Source organism: Carlito syrichta, unplaced genomic scaffold, assembly GCF_000164805.1.
Source record: "Carlito syrichta isolate Samal-C Ts95f unplaced genomic scaffold, Tarsius_syrichta-2.0.1 Scaffold303014, whole genome shotgun sequence".
Taxonomy (NCBI): domain Eukaryota; kingdom Metazoa; phylum Chordata; class Mammalia; order Primates; family Tarsiidae; genus Carlito; species Carlito syrichta.
The window spans coordinates 70,689-85,038 of record NW_007247110.1 but is presented as its reverse complement, the minus strand read 5'-3'; the positions used below and the strand labels follow the sequence as shown (position 1 = coordinate 85,038).

The following is a 14,350-nucleotide window of genomic DNA, read 5'->3' as shown; positions in this document are numbered from 1 at the left end:
CAGTCTGGGCGACAGAGTGAGACTCCAACTCAAAAAAAAAAAAAAAATTTTTACCTTTTTATTTTTTTTGAGTCAGACTCTCACTCTGTCAACCCAGGCTGGAGTGCAGAGGCACACGACTCACGGCCACCACAGCCTCTACCTGCTGTGCTCAGATGATTCTTCCCCCTCAGCCTTCCAGGTAGCTGGAACCACAGGCATGTGCTACCATGCCCAGCTAATGTTTTGATTTATTGTAGAAATGAAGTCTCGCCTTGTTGCCTAGGTTGGTCTTGAACCCTGGGCTTACACAGTCCTCTTGCCTCTACCTCCCAAAGTGCTGGGATTATCGGCATGAGTCACTGCACCCAGCTGAGAATTTATCTTTTTAACTTTTGTATGTTGTTGTTCTCTGACCCACTCTCTCCCTTAATTCTTTTCCCCTCAGTGTCTACATCTGCTAGCAAGATAATTCCTCAGGGGGCCGACAGCACAATGCTTGCAACAAAAACTGTGAAACATGGTGCCCCCAGTCCTTCCCACCCCATGTCAGCTCCCCAGGCTGCCGCTGCTGCAGCACTCAGGCGGCAGATGGCCAATCAGGCACCAGGTAAAAACCGAAGCCCTATACCTTTCGGAAACTAAGTGTGAGCTGTCTGAGTCACAGGCCGGGACAGTAGATGGCAAGGAACAATAGACTGAATTGCTGCCCATCAGAAGAAAAGACCGATGTGATCGCTCTCTTTCTTTCTGGGGAGAGAGTTCTAAGAAGGCAGAGACCAAGTCTGAAATTTTTTCCTTTTTGGGGAATGTATTAGGTCTGCCACATAGTTAAGTGGGAAGTCTATGGTTGGTTGGTTGGTTGGTTTTTTTATGAAGTTGATAATCTCTCCCTTTGAATAATGTCTGCTTTAAGCCCTAAAAGTATTATCTTTGAAATAGATCCTCTACTATAGGATCATCTCATAGTATCTTACAGATTCTGACTACCTTTGCCATTTTGTGTTTGAGTAACGTAAGGTTCAGTAAGGTGAGGGTTATCTGACCAATAAGTAGCAGAACCCAGATTCCAACCCTGTGTTCTGTTTCAGTACAGCTTTTTTTTTTAACATTGTACATTCAGCCTTTCAGATGGAAACTCTAATAAGCTAGTCAGCACTTCAATGGTTTGTTCGTATCCCAAATTTTCTACTTAGGATGTAAGAGTCTAAGTCGGCCTCAAGGACTTCATTTATCATTAGTTATCAGTTTTATAAGCCAGTGGTTCTCAACCAGAGGCTATCCCCCCTCCTCCCTTCCCTGAAACTGTTGGCAATGTTGCTGGCATTTAGTGGGAATAAGCCAGGAATGCTGCAAAGAAATCTTTAAAATGCTTACAACAAAGGGTTATCTAGCTTCAAAATGCCAACAGTGCCAGTGCCAAGGTCAGGAAACTCAGATGTAAGCCAAATGTTTTTGTTTTAGCTGAATAGAATTGTTTTTTAGTTTTATCACTGCTTAGAACACTAATCAATTTAGAGTTCTCTTTAAAAGGTTAGAAAGACATGGTTTGATTCAGGCAAAAAAGAACTAACATTGAAGAATGATAAGTTGACAGATTTTTAAGAAAAATTCAAATATGAAAGCCCTCTTAAAATACCTAAAATAGATATTGAAAAACAAAAATAAGATAACTTTTTAAGGTACTTTTGAGCTTTCTGGAAGTAGAATTCTTTGTTGTTCTTTTTAAATATTACTTGGACCAAGCAGCATCTTGGCATTGTGCTGAACAGGCCAAAAACCAGGCTGATTATGTTGATTATTTGTAAATTTAAAATCTGTTCTGCTCTCAGCAGGAGGTGGTGTGATCTTCAATATCATGTTGAAAGCAAAAATTCCTAAGGTGTAGGCACCTTTGAGTGTGAAATACGAAATATATGCAGTCATAGGCAAGATGTTCCCGCTTGCTTCTGTAAAGGAGAGAATAAAAGAAAATGACCACAAATCTAGCATTCTACCTGGGATATAGCTTCCGCCTTTGCCAGGAATATAGTTCAAAATAATTCAAGAGCTTAACTAGTCTTTCTTAATAGTTAATTATAGAATGTCATCAAGTCTTCTGGAATACAATTTACAATTATAAGACACAAAGAGAGGTAAAAGCTGGGCCAGGCGCAGTGGCTCACGCCTTTAATCCCAGCACTTCGGGAGGCCGAGGAGGGAAGATCACTTGAGCCCAGGGGTTCGAGACCAGTCTGGGCAACATAACGAGACCCCGTTTCTATTTTTAAAAAAAGAGAAGTAAAGCTTATAAGATAATATAGATGAGTTGGTGTCAAATACATGCCTGTTGCTGCTCCTGAGTTCAAGCTTCATGGCTTCTGCCCTTGACTTCCCCAAGCTCCATTTTCCATGTATTAGCCATTGTGCCTGTTTTTGTCACTAAGCATGAGCTCCCTTAGGAAGGCAACTATAAACACCTTTTGTGTTCTCAGCCCCTCCACAGAGCCTCTCACGTAAGCTCATGTGAAAGAAAGGCAGAATGAATGAGAGGTGGAAACGCTGAATCTGCATGCTGTTAATTCTCCAGCCCTTGCTGCCCTTTCCAAGACGAGCCAGCAGTGTGGCAGGCATCTCAGATCTGTGGGAAAGCTGGCCCGGGAATTCTCCCCAACCTCAGGTCTATTGACTAAATGGCAGGAAGTCTTATCCTATGGCCTGTGTTAACAGAGTAGACCAGGTATTTCATTGAACACAGTGCTGCAGAGCCACCTGGAGTAGCTGGCTTTCCTTTATCTGATGAGTCCATAGCCTGCTTATTTATTTGCACATGGCTAGAATTTTTTATCCTTTGCTGCAGGGGTCTTCAACTCCACAGACTCGGTAGACTGGTACTGGTCCGTGGTCTGTTAGGGAGGTGAGGGCTGCACGGCAGGAGGTGAGCCGCGAGTGAGTGGAGCTCTACCTGTCAGATCAGCGGCAGCATTAGATTCTCATAGGAGCGTGAACCCTGTTGTGAACTGCACATGTGAGAGGGATCCAGGCTGCGTGCTGCTTATGAGAATCTAATGCTTGATGATCTCCTCCGCCCCCCTCCCTCCGTCTGTGGAGAAATTACCTTCCATGAAACCAGTCCCCAATGCCAAAAAGGTTAGAGACCGCTGCTTTACTAGACCTTGGAGCCTTGGTATGCTGTTTAGACCAAGATGGTATTTGTGGTTGTGCAAACTTTTCTCTCTCTTCTGTATTTAAACAGCTGTAAACACTTTGACAGAATCAACTTTGAAGAACGTCCCTCAAGTGGTCAATGTGCAGGAACTGAAGAATAATCCAGCCACCCCCTCTGCAGCAATGGGGTATGTTCTACCTTTTCAATGTGTTTTAGCCAGTGACTTCTGTAGTGTCAGCGGACTGCCTGCAGGGAGCAGCATTGCCACTGTCATATCTGACTGGTTTTCCTGCACAGCCCTGGGTTCCAAAGCAGGGGGCAGCTAAGCCTGCCCACACAGGTTTCGGGGGATTGTCCTTTTCAGCGGGCCGTTAACAGTTGCCTCGTAAGCCGTTACTGTCCATCTTGGTGCTGTGTGCTCAGCTTGCCATTTACCATTTGTAAGTCTAGATGTAGTACACGTTAGGTGTGTAGTTTTGTTCTGTTCTGTTTTTTCATATTCCCAAGGTTCCAGAGGTGACGCTTTAGGTTTGATGCAGACTTGCTTCTGGAAACTGGGATCTCGAGGGCAACAGTCTCCTCCTTCACTCCCCTTCTCCAGGCATGTCTGTTCTTTCCATTTCTTTTGCTTTCATATGAAAAAATGGTCTTTGGAAAGGCAGCAGCTCTGTTTGGAGACTCCAGCTTCTCTGCCATCCATGTCTTAGGGCTGGGTTGTTGCTGCCAAAACTCACTTGTCTTTAGTCCTCGTCTGTGATCAGAATTTGAGGTGCTGGCTCCCTCCTGCTTCTCTGGGCAGCATGGGTCACACAACACACCTGGGCTTTGCTTTGCCCTGCATGTGTTGTGACCACACACAATCCCTTTAGACCAACCACCGTCCCCTGTGGCATGGGACATTTCCTCAGTGTGAACGTAGGGATTGTGGGGACCAGTATCAGACTCCAGGGAGTTTGTGCCTGGGACCTGTGATTAGTCTAGCAGCTGGAAGGGCAGGCACAGACCCTGTGGTTTCTCCACAACGGGCCCGATCTCTGGCTCCCCCACAGAGAAGGTCTGCTCACTGTTTTCACTTTGTCGAGTGGGCCGCTTCACTGGCCTGCTGGCTTTCTCTTTTTTCTGTGTTGGTTGTTCATCAACACTGCCTGTTCAGGGAATTTTTTGGTTATCTCAGGGCCAAACTAACAGTCAAAAGACAAGCTTTCCCACTTTCCTATCTCGTAGTGACCTCGAAGCCTTGGTATGCTGTTTAGACCAAGATGGTATTTGTGATTGTGCAAACTTTTCAAGGGAAAGAGCTGTGCCTTCGAGCTGGGGACTGTAGCCAGAGTCCCGGCATGGGGAAGGCAAGGGAGCCCCTGGAAGGCAGAGTACGATGTAAGACGGGAAGCTCCAGCATGCGGCAGGAGCATGATCTGCTGTTGCTGAGATACATCATTACTGGCCGTGTGTGAGAGGCACCCCTTGCAGGGCTCTTCACCTTCTTTCAAGCTCTGTTTCCCTCAGATGGTTTGTCTGAGCTGATCTTCGATGAGGGCTCTGTTCAAGGAGCAATTTTTTTTTTTTTTTTTTTTTAAGTCAGAGTCTCACTCTGTCGCCCAGGCTGGAGTACAGTGGCATGCTTACGGCCATCACAGCCTCAATCTCCTGGACTCAGATGATCCTTCCACCTCAGCCTTCCAAGTAGCTGGAATCACAGGTGTAAGCCACCATGCCCGGCTAATTTCTTCTTTATTTATTGTAGAGACGAGGCCTTGCCTGTTGTCCAAGCGGGTCTCCAACCTGTGGGCTCAGGCAGTCCTCTTGCCTCCACTTCCCAAAGTGCTGGTTTACAGGCGTGAGCCCAGCCACAATAGGAATCTTCAGAAACTTTCTCTTCCTTTCTCCACAGAATTGGACTCTCGTATGATTGTTTAATGTGCTGCATGGTGCCTGAAACAGAAATGTTGTTCCTTCTTAAAAACCGTTTATTGAATAATAGCTGAACTCTACTCCAAACACAATTGATAAATGAAAATTGGCATTTACTGCCCTGCCTGCCCTCACCCCTGCAAAGATTGAGAGGGGAGTATGTTCAGTGTAAATGACTTACTTTCAGATTCTTTGAGACAGTAGTTCCTAAGTGTGTTTCAAGTATCTAATTTGGCATTTACGTTTTTCTCATTAATATCTTACAGAAGGTTTACTATAGGATGGGCTTACATACTTCTGCCACTGGTGTATCTTATGTTCATTGGTTGTAAACTGTTTTATTCATTGACTAACCATCATGTTTCATGTGAGAATATTTGGCGCCAGTCCTCAGCTGTTTGTACTCCTCTTCAGTGCTCAGTCAGTTGATTCACCAAATTCTTACACAGTATCTTTTATGAGCATGCCACTGCCCTGGGTACTGGGGGAAACAGTAGCGCATAAAACACACCAGGGCCCCATTTTCATGGCACTTATATTTTAGCAAGAAGATGGCCAGGAAACTACCAATTGCACAGCTATTTAGCTGCAATGTAGTAAACTCTGTGGAGGAGGAGTCCAGAGTGCTAAGAAAGTCAGTAACGAGTCAGTCCAACAGAGTTGGGTTGGGGAAGGAGTTTGATAAGGAAAAGATCTTTTAGTTGAAATTTCAACAGTGACCAGAAGTTGGTAGGCAAAGAGTGGCGAGAAGAGTCTTCTGGATGGGGCTGCAGAAAGTGTGAAAGCCTAAGCTGGGGAAGGGCAGGAGTGTTTGAGGTGAAGTTGAAAGAACCCATTTCCCTGATGGTTAATGATGTTGAGTGTCTTTTCATGTGCTTATTGACCATTTGAATCTTCTTTGAGAAATATCTACTTAGATTCTTTGCTAATTTTGTTTTATTAAATTATTGGCTTTTTATTGGTGAACTGTAAGATTCTTTATGTAATCTGGATTCAAGTTTCTTATCAGGTATATCGTTTGCAAATACTCTCTCCCATTCTTTGGGTTGTTTTCACTTTCTTGGTGTGTCCCTTGACACAATTTTTTCTGGTTTTGGTTTTTTGTTTGTTTGTTTGTTTTGAGTTAGAGTCTTACTCTGTCATCCAGGCTGGAGTGCAGTGGCATACTCACAGCCACCCCACTACAGGCATGCGCTACCACACCTGGCTAACTTTTTGATTTATTGTGGAGATGAGGTTTCACTAAGTTGCCCAGGCTGTTCTTAAACCCGTGGGCTCAGGCAGTCCCCTCACCTTGACTTCCCAAAGTGCTGGGAATTTTTTTTTTTTTAAGAGACACATCTTGCTCTGTCACTCAGGCTGTGGTGCAGTGGTACCATCATAGCTCAATGTAACCTTGTTTAACTTCAGACGCCTGAGCTCAAGTGATCCTCCCACCTCAGCTTCCCAACTGTAGCTGGGACTATAGGTGCACATTACCACACTTGGCTTCTTTGTTTGTGTGTGTGTGTGTGTGTGTGTGTGTGTGTTTGTTTTGATAGCATTTTATAGTTTTAGCTCCTTACATTTAGGTCTTTGATTCATTTTGAGTTAATTTTTGTAAATGGTGTGAGGTAGGGGTCCAAGCTTATTCTTTTGGATATGAATCTCATCTAGTTGTCCCAGCACCATTTGTTGAAACAACTGTTCTTTCCCATTGAATTGTCTTGGCACTCGGTTTTTTAACATTAAACCAATTTTTGGTAATGATGCATTGCCCTTTTTATATATAGTTGGAGTTAGTTTGCTACAATTTTGGTAAGAATTTTGGTATCTGTCCTAAGGAGAGATATTGATCTGTAGTTTTTCTTTTCATGTACTATATTTGTTCACTTTTGGTCTCAGAATAAGGCTGGTCTTACAGAATTAGTTGGGAAATATTTCTTCCTCTTCAATTTCCTGTAAGAGTTTATGTAGACTTGGTATTATTTCATTCTTAATTGTTTGATAGAACTCACTGGGCTTGGAATTTTCAGTTTCTTTAGTAGATATAGGACTGCTCAGGTTATCTTCTTCTTTAGTCAATTTTGGTAGTTTGTATTTTTTAAAGAATTTGTCATTTCATCTAAGTTGTTGAATTTATTGGCATAAATTTTTCATAATAGTTCCTAAATATTAGCCTTTGAATGCATGTAGAATTTATAATTATGTCACCTCCTCCTTTCCTGTTAGTGGTAATTTGTGTCTTCTCTTTTTCCTGATTAGCTTGGCTAGACGTTTATCAATTTTATTTACCTCAAAGAACCAGCTTTTGGTTTCATTTATTTTTTTCCTGTTGTTTTTTCACTCGATCTTGATTATTTTACTTTTCTACTTGGTTTTTATGTTTTGTTTTGTTTTTTTCAGTGCAGGGGACTTTATTGATGGTACATGACAAGGTAGGACTCCCTAGGTCCCCTTCCCCTGTAATTCTTTAGGGGATCTGGCATGGACAATGTGAGGAGGGGAGATTCTCAGTGTGGTCGGGGACTGAGTGTGGCAGGGACTCTTCAGCAGGTGAGGGATTCTCTCTTCCTCTTGTGCCCTCACTGGGACTGGTGATCCGGGGGCTCTTACTTCTTGCAGGCCATGTGGACCATGATGTTCACCACCCTGTTGCTATAGCCAAATTCATTGTCATACCAAGGATGAACTTGACAGAGTGGTTGTTGAGGGTAATGCCAGCCCCAGCATTAAAGGTGGAAGAGTGGGAGTCACTGTTAAATTTGAAGGACACAACCTGATACTCAGTATAGCCAGGATGTCCTTGAGGAGGTCCTTGGATGCCTGTTTCACTACCTTCTTGATGTCATCATATTTGATGGGTTTCTCCAGATGGCAAGTCAGTCCTACAGCAGACACACTGGTGGTGGGGACATGGAAGGCCATGCCAGTGAGCTTTCCATTCAGCTCGGGGATGACCTTACCCATGGCCTTGGCACTGCCGGTGGACACAGGGATAATGTTCTGGAGTGCCCCACGGCCATCGTGCCACAGCTTCCCAGAGGGGCCATCCATGGCCCTCTGAGTGGCAGTGATGGCATGGACGGTGGTCATGAGTACCTCCATGATGCCAGAGTTGTCGTGATGACCTTGGTTGGGGTGGCAGCTAAGCTGTTGGTCGTGCAGGAAGTGCTGCTAACAATCATGAAGTTGTTCTGGTACTTCCCGGGGTTCATGTCCATCACAGACATGGTGGTGTCAGTGGAGGGGGTGGAAGTGATAGCCCTTTTGGCTCCCCTCTGTAAGTGAGCCCCTTCTCCAAAATAGTGAAGACACCAGTGGACTCCACTACATAATCAGCTCTGGCATTATTCCATTTGATTTTTTTGATGGGATCTCACTTTTAGAAGACGTTGATGGGATTTCCATTGACGACAAGCTTCCTGTTCCTGATGGTGCTGTGGAATTTGCCGTGGGTGGAGTCGTACTAGAACATATAGACCATGTAGTTGAGGGCAATGAAAGAGTCACTGATGGCAGCGATCTCCACTTTGCCAGGGTTAAAAGCAGCTCTGGTAACCTTCATCTTTGCCATGGTGTCTCGGGGATGTGGCTGGTGCTGCACAAGAGATGCGACTCTCTGTCGAATGGGAAGAACAGAGCTTGCTTTGGGTCTTATTTTCTCTTCTTTTTCTGGTTTCTTTTTTTCTTGAGTTGGAGTCTCACTTTGTTTCCCAGGCTGGAGTGCAGTGGCATGCTCACGGCTACCCCAGTGTCAACCTGCTGGGCTCCAGCGATCCTTCCGCTTCAGCCTTCCAAGTAGCCACCAGAACTACAGGCGTGTGCTACCACACCTGGGTAATTTTTTATTTATTGTAGAGATGAGGTCTCGCCAAGTTGCCCGTGCTGGTCTGGAGCCCGTGGGCTCAGGTAGTCCACTCACCTCGGACTCCCAAAGTGCTGGGATTACAGGCTGAGCCACCGAGACCGGCTTTCAGATTCCTTAAGGTGAAAGCCAAAATCATTGAATTGAGACCATTCTTTTCTTCTCATACAGGCATTTGGTGATATAAGTTTCCCTGTAGGGACTGCTTTGGCTACATCCCACAGATTTTGAATATGTTGTATTTTCAGTTTCATTTAGTTCAAAAATACTTTAAATTTATCTCTTGGTTTCTTTATATACCTTTGGGTAATTCAGAAGTGTATTGTTTAGTTTTTCAGTAATTGGGGATTCTTCAGATACTTTTTTGTTATTGATTTTTATTTTAATTCCATTGTGGTTAGATAACATGCTTTGTACAACTTGAATTCTTGAGATTTATTGAGACTTGATTTATGGCCCTAAACTGGGGTCAGCAAGGTTTGTTTTGTTTTGTTTTTTGTTTTGTTTTGTTTTGTTGAGTTGGAATCTCACTCTGTTGCCCAGACTGGAGTGCAATGGCCGCTCCCGGCCACCACAGCCTCGACCTGCTGGGCTCCAGTGATCCTTCTGCCTCAGCCTTCCAAGTAGCTGGAACTACAGGCGCGCGCTACCTCGCTCAGCTGATTTTTGATTTATTGTAGAGATGAGGTCTCACCAAGTTGCCCAGGCGGGTCTCGAACCCGCAGGCTCAGGCAGTCCACTCACCTCGGCCTTCCAAAGTTCTGGGATTACAGGCTAAGCCACCGAGCCCGGCCTAGCTTCTTTTGTTTGATATTAGCACAATATATCTTTTTCCATCCTTTTGAACTTATTTTGTGTCTTTATATTTAAAATGGGTTTCTTATAGCATAATGGTATGACTGGACTTAATACCATTGAACTGTATACTTTGAAACAGTTAATTTTCAGATAGTAAATTTTGTTATATATATTTTACCACAATTTAAAATAATAATTAAGCTGGGCTTGGTGGCTCAACCTGTAATCCCGTGCCTTTGGGAGACTGAGGTGAGTGGATTGCCTGAGCCCACGGGTTCAAGACCCGCCTGGGCAGCGAGACCTCCTCTCTACAATAAATCAAAAATATCAACCCGACATCGTAGCACACGCCTCCAATTCCGGCTACCTCGAACGCTGAGGCCGAAGGATACCCGGACCCCCGACGGTCGCGGCTGTGGTGACCGGGAGCGGCCACTGCATTCCAGTCTGGGCGACAGAGTGAGACTCCAACTCAAAAAAAAACCAAACAAACAAATAAAATAATAATTAAAAAATAAAAATGTTTAAATGGACTTTTTGTAAACAGCATATTGCTTTTTTTTTTTAATCCCATCTGACAGTGTATGACTTTTTTTTTTTTTTTTTTTTGGAATGCAGTAGCATGCTTGTGGCCACCACATCCTTAACCTGCTGGACACAGGCAATCCTTTTACCTCAGCCTTCGAAGCAGCTGGAACCACAGGCATGTGCCACCAGGTCTGGCTGATTTTTTAAAATTTATTTATTGCAGAGACAAGGTCTGTCAAGTTGCCCAGGCTGGTCTGGAACCCTTGAGCTCAGGCAGTCCTCTGGTCTCTACCTCCCTGCTAGGATCACAGGTGTGAGCCACCATGCCCAGCCAGTCTGTGATTTTTAATTGGAATACTTAGATCATTTACATTGTATTTGTTAATATGTTTTAGTTGAAATCTACCATATTGCTATTTGTTTTCTGTTTGTCCCATCTGTTTGTTGTTTCATTTTTCCTCTTTTTCTGCCTTCTTTTAGATAGAGTAGTTTTTATGATTCTATTTTTTTGTTGGTTTATATTAGCAATAACTGTGATACTTAAATGGTTGCATTAGAGTTTATAGTATATCTCTTTAACTTATCACAGTCTCTCTTCAAATGATATTATACTACTGAAGAATAGTATAAGAGTCTGACAGTGGTATTCTTTTTTTTGAGTCCGAGTCTCACTCTGTCATCCAGGCTGGAGTGCAGTGGCACGTTCATAGCCACCGCAGCCTCCACCTACTGGGCTCACGTGATCCTTCCACCTCAGCCTTCCAGGTGGCTGGATCCACAGGCGCGCTCCACCACGCCTGGTCTTAATTTTTTGTTTTATTGTAGAGACAAAGTCTCATCAAGTTGCCCAGGCTGGTCTTGAACCCCTGGGCTCAAGCAATCCCCTCACCTCTGCCTCCCAAAGTTCTGGGATTACAGGTGTGAGTATTCTTTTATTTCTCCCTTCACCACCTTTATTCTGTTGTAATTGTTTCTTCCTCCTGTGCTATAAAACCCATGACATTTTGTTATAAACAGCTGTCTTTTAAATATATTTAAATAAGAAGAAAAATGTCTTTATGCATATAGCTACCGTTTCCAGTATTCTTCATTCCTTTGTTTAGTTTCATGTTTCCATCTGGTAGCATTTTCCTTCGGTCTGTACGACTTCCTTTAACATTTCTTTTTCTTTTTCTTTTTTTCTAATACATGTATTTTTTGAGTTTGGCTCTCATTCTGTTGCCTAGGCCGGAGTACAGCGGCATGATCATGGTTCACTGTAGCCTCAACCTCCTGGGCTCAAGTGATCTTTTTGCCTCAGCCTCCCAAGTAGCTGGAACTACAGCATGTGTCACCACACCCAGCTATTTTTATTTTTTATTTATTGTAGAGATAAGGTCTCAATATGTTGTCCATGCTAGTCTTGAACTTCTGAGCTCAAGCAATCCTTTCACCTCAGCCTCCCAAAGTGCTAGGATTATAGGCTTCTGGACTCTTTTAACATTTCTTTAGGGTCAGACTTGAGTTCTTTCAGCTTTTGTATGTTTGTAAAAGTCTTGATCTCACTTCTGTTTTTGAAAGATATTTCCTGGTTTTTTTGTTTTGTTTTGTTTTGTTTTTGAGTTGGAGTCTCACTCTGTCGCCCAGACTAGAGTGCCGTGGCCGCTCCTGGCCACCGCAGCCTTGACCTGCTAGGCTCCAGCAATCCTTCTGCCTCAGTCTTCCAAGTAGCTGGAATTACAGGCATGCACTACCACACCCAGCTGGTTTTTTGATTTACTGTAGAGAGGAGGTCTCGCTGCCCAGGCGGGTCTCGAACCCATGGGCTCAGGCAGTCCACTCACCTCAGCCTCCCAAAGGCGCGGGATTACAGGCTGAGCCACCGAGCCTGGCCCCTGTTTTTTTAAAAGATATTTTCACAAAGTAAAGAATTCTAGGTTGACGGTTTTTTTCTTTCACTGATTTAAAGATGTTACTCTACTTTTAAAATACCTGTAATTATGGCCAAAAACTTAAAAAGAATTTTAACTCTTTTATTTTTCTTATTACAAATGTCCATTTGTAGGCATTATAAAAAACACAGTTAAAAGAACAGAATTAAAATCACCTTTATTCCTATTACAGATTTTTAATTGCTGTTTACATGTTTTTCTATCTTTGAAAATTTAGCTTATTAAAGTGAAATTTAATACATACTGTTTTGTAGCCTTCTTTCTCAGCTTAGTCATGAAACTTAATTGTTTACATTTTCCATGCCATTAAAAACTCTTCTTATAGAATCTTATTTTTGTATTTCACATGGGTCTTTTCAAAGCTCTGATGCAGCTCTGTCTGACATATTATTTAAGGTACTTAACATCCAGACATCCATGCAGGAACTGCAATTTGATTTAATAGACTTGTGGAGAAGGTTTGAGCCTTCGAAGATGTTAAGTTTACCAATAGGGGACAGTAGCTAGCAATTATATCTCCATTGTCAGATGTCAGGAACTCCCAAGAATTGAATAGTGTCTGTTTTCAATATCTTCTATTATTTTCATCCTTTTTTCCACTTGGTTTCTTTGTTTCTTCAGTTACTCTTGATAAGTTATTCTGTCTACTACTTGCCTCACTTTTAAATTATTACCAAGAAGTTTATTGTTCATTAAATAATTACCTTTAGTGCTTTACATAATTTAGATTCACTCTGTCATATTAATATACATAAAAGGATATATATAATTGTGATTAAGATTTTCCAAAATAAAATATAGCCAGATCTCATTTGTGTGCTTTTTTAAAATATTGAAATAGGTAAAGAAAAAGTTGTTGAGCCTTTTCACAACAATGGGATCAATATTTACCTACTTAATGTTTATTAATATTAGTTTAAGGGATCACTAAGGAAGAACTTAGGTGACATTTTAATACTTCACAGTCTTAGCAATGCAGTTTTATAATTGTGTGTAGAGTACACATCCCTAGAACAAGTGGGCCTTCGACCGTCTTTGTTGGAATGTAGTGCTGATAAAGTGTGGAAAAAACACTCTGTGTTTAAGACTGTGTTTGAAACATGCTTGCTGTGGGATTTTCTGTGTTTATCATGTTTGATATTTTCACCTTCAGTTTTTTGGGTTTTTTTTCTTTTTTTCTTTATTTTTTTGAGTCGGAGTCTCACTGTGTGGCCCAGGCTAGAGTGCAGTGGCATGCTCTCGCCACCACAGCCTCACCCTGCTGGGCTGAGGCAATCCTTCCACTTCAACCTTCCAAGTAGCTGGAACTATAGGCGTATGGCACCACGTCTGGCTAATTTTTTGATTTATTGTAAAGATAAACTCTCGTCAAGTTGCCCAGGCTGGTCTTGAACCCATGGGCTTAGGCAATCCTCTCGCCTCCACCTCCCAAAGTGCTGGGATTGCAGGCATGAGTCACTGCACCCAGCATTTTTTTCTTAATCAGAGTGATCTGGCAATGGAGAGTCCAAGAATTTTTATTCTGTTGGCATTGTTTCTCTCCAAGAACGTATGATTCCTGCTCCTAGAGACCAGATGTGCCCCCGTCGCTCATTTCTGAAGCAGGTGCCCTAATGTTGCTAGTAACATCAGTGTCATTTGTAGACTCATTCGGTACAGTGATGTCTCTTGGGTGCTCTGTTACAGTGCCCTTTTCTGCCTGTAGTCCTTTGATTTTTGTTTTCAATTGTAGAACAGAGTGTCAAGATGAGTTTCTGATATCTTTTAGTTCCAAATTGCTAAAAAAGTAGAATAAGATTATCCAAAATATAATTCTTAATTTGGCTTTCCCATCTCTTGAAAATTTCTAGCTGTTGCTTCCCGTTGTTTTGGTTCATGATTGTGCACAAATCTTTGAACATATTTATTTGAGAGTATACTGTTCTTTTTGCTCTCTTGGATCATGGCAGGGCTTTCTGGGATCAGACTTGTTGATTTATTGGCTGGTTACATTGAACAACATTTCTCTGCAAGGTCGTCATGTGGCCTGGTATGTAGGTACTGTGAATCCTAATTTTGTGTGGTTGGGGATTTAGGATACCCAGGAGATATGTAGCATGATCACAAGTCAATATAACAATAATTATACTCAGTCTAATTCATCCATAATTTACCATCATGTCACAACTAAATTTTGGCTGTAAAAAAAATCTTCTAAAATCTGGGTAA

General features: G+C 42.6%; 1 protein-coding gene and 1 pseudogene across 1 annotated transcript in view; one reads left to right on the top strand and one right to left on the bottom strand.

The window, feature by feature from the left end:
- Nucleotides 1-14,350, top strand: part of NUP214 (nucleoporin 214) — a 124,954-nt gene that overhangs the window by 66,403 nt on the left and 44,201 nt on the right. The window contains exons 23-24 of the mRNA XM_008057451.2: nt 428-589; nt 3,215-3,314. Of these exons, the coding sequence (XP_008055642.1) occupies nt 428-589; nt 3,215-3,314 (262 nt within the window). The remainder of the gene's footprint in view (nt 1-427; nt 590-3,214; nt 3,315-14,350) is intronic.
- LOC110595581 lies at nt 7,630-8,573 on the bottom strand (annotated as a pseudogene).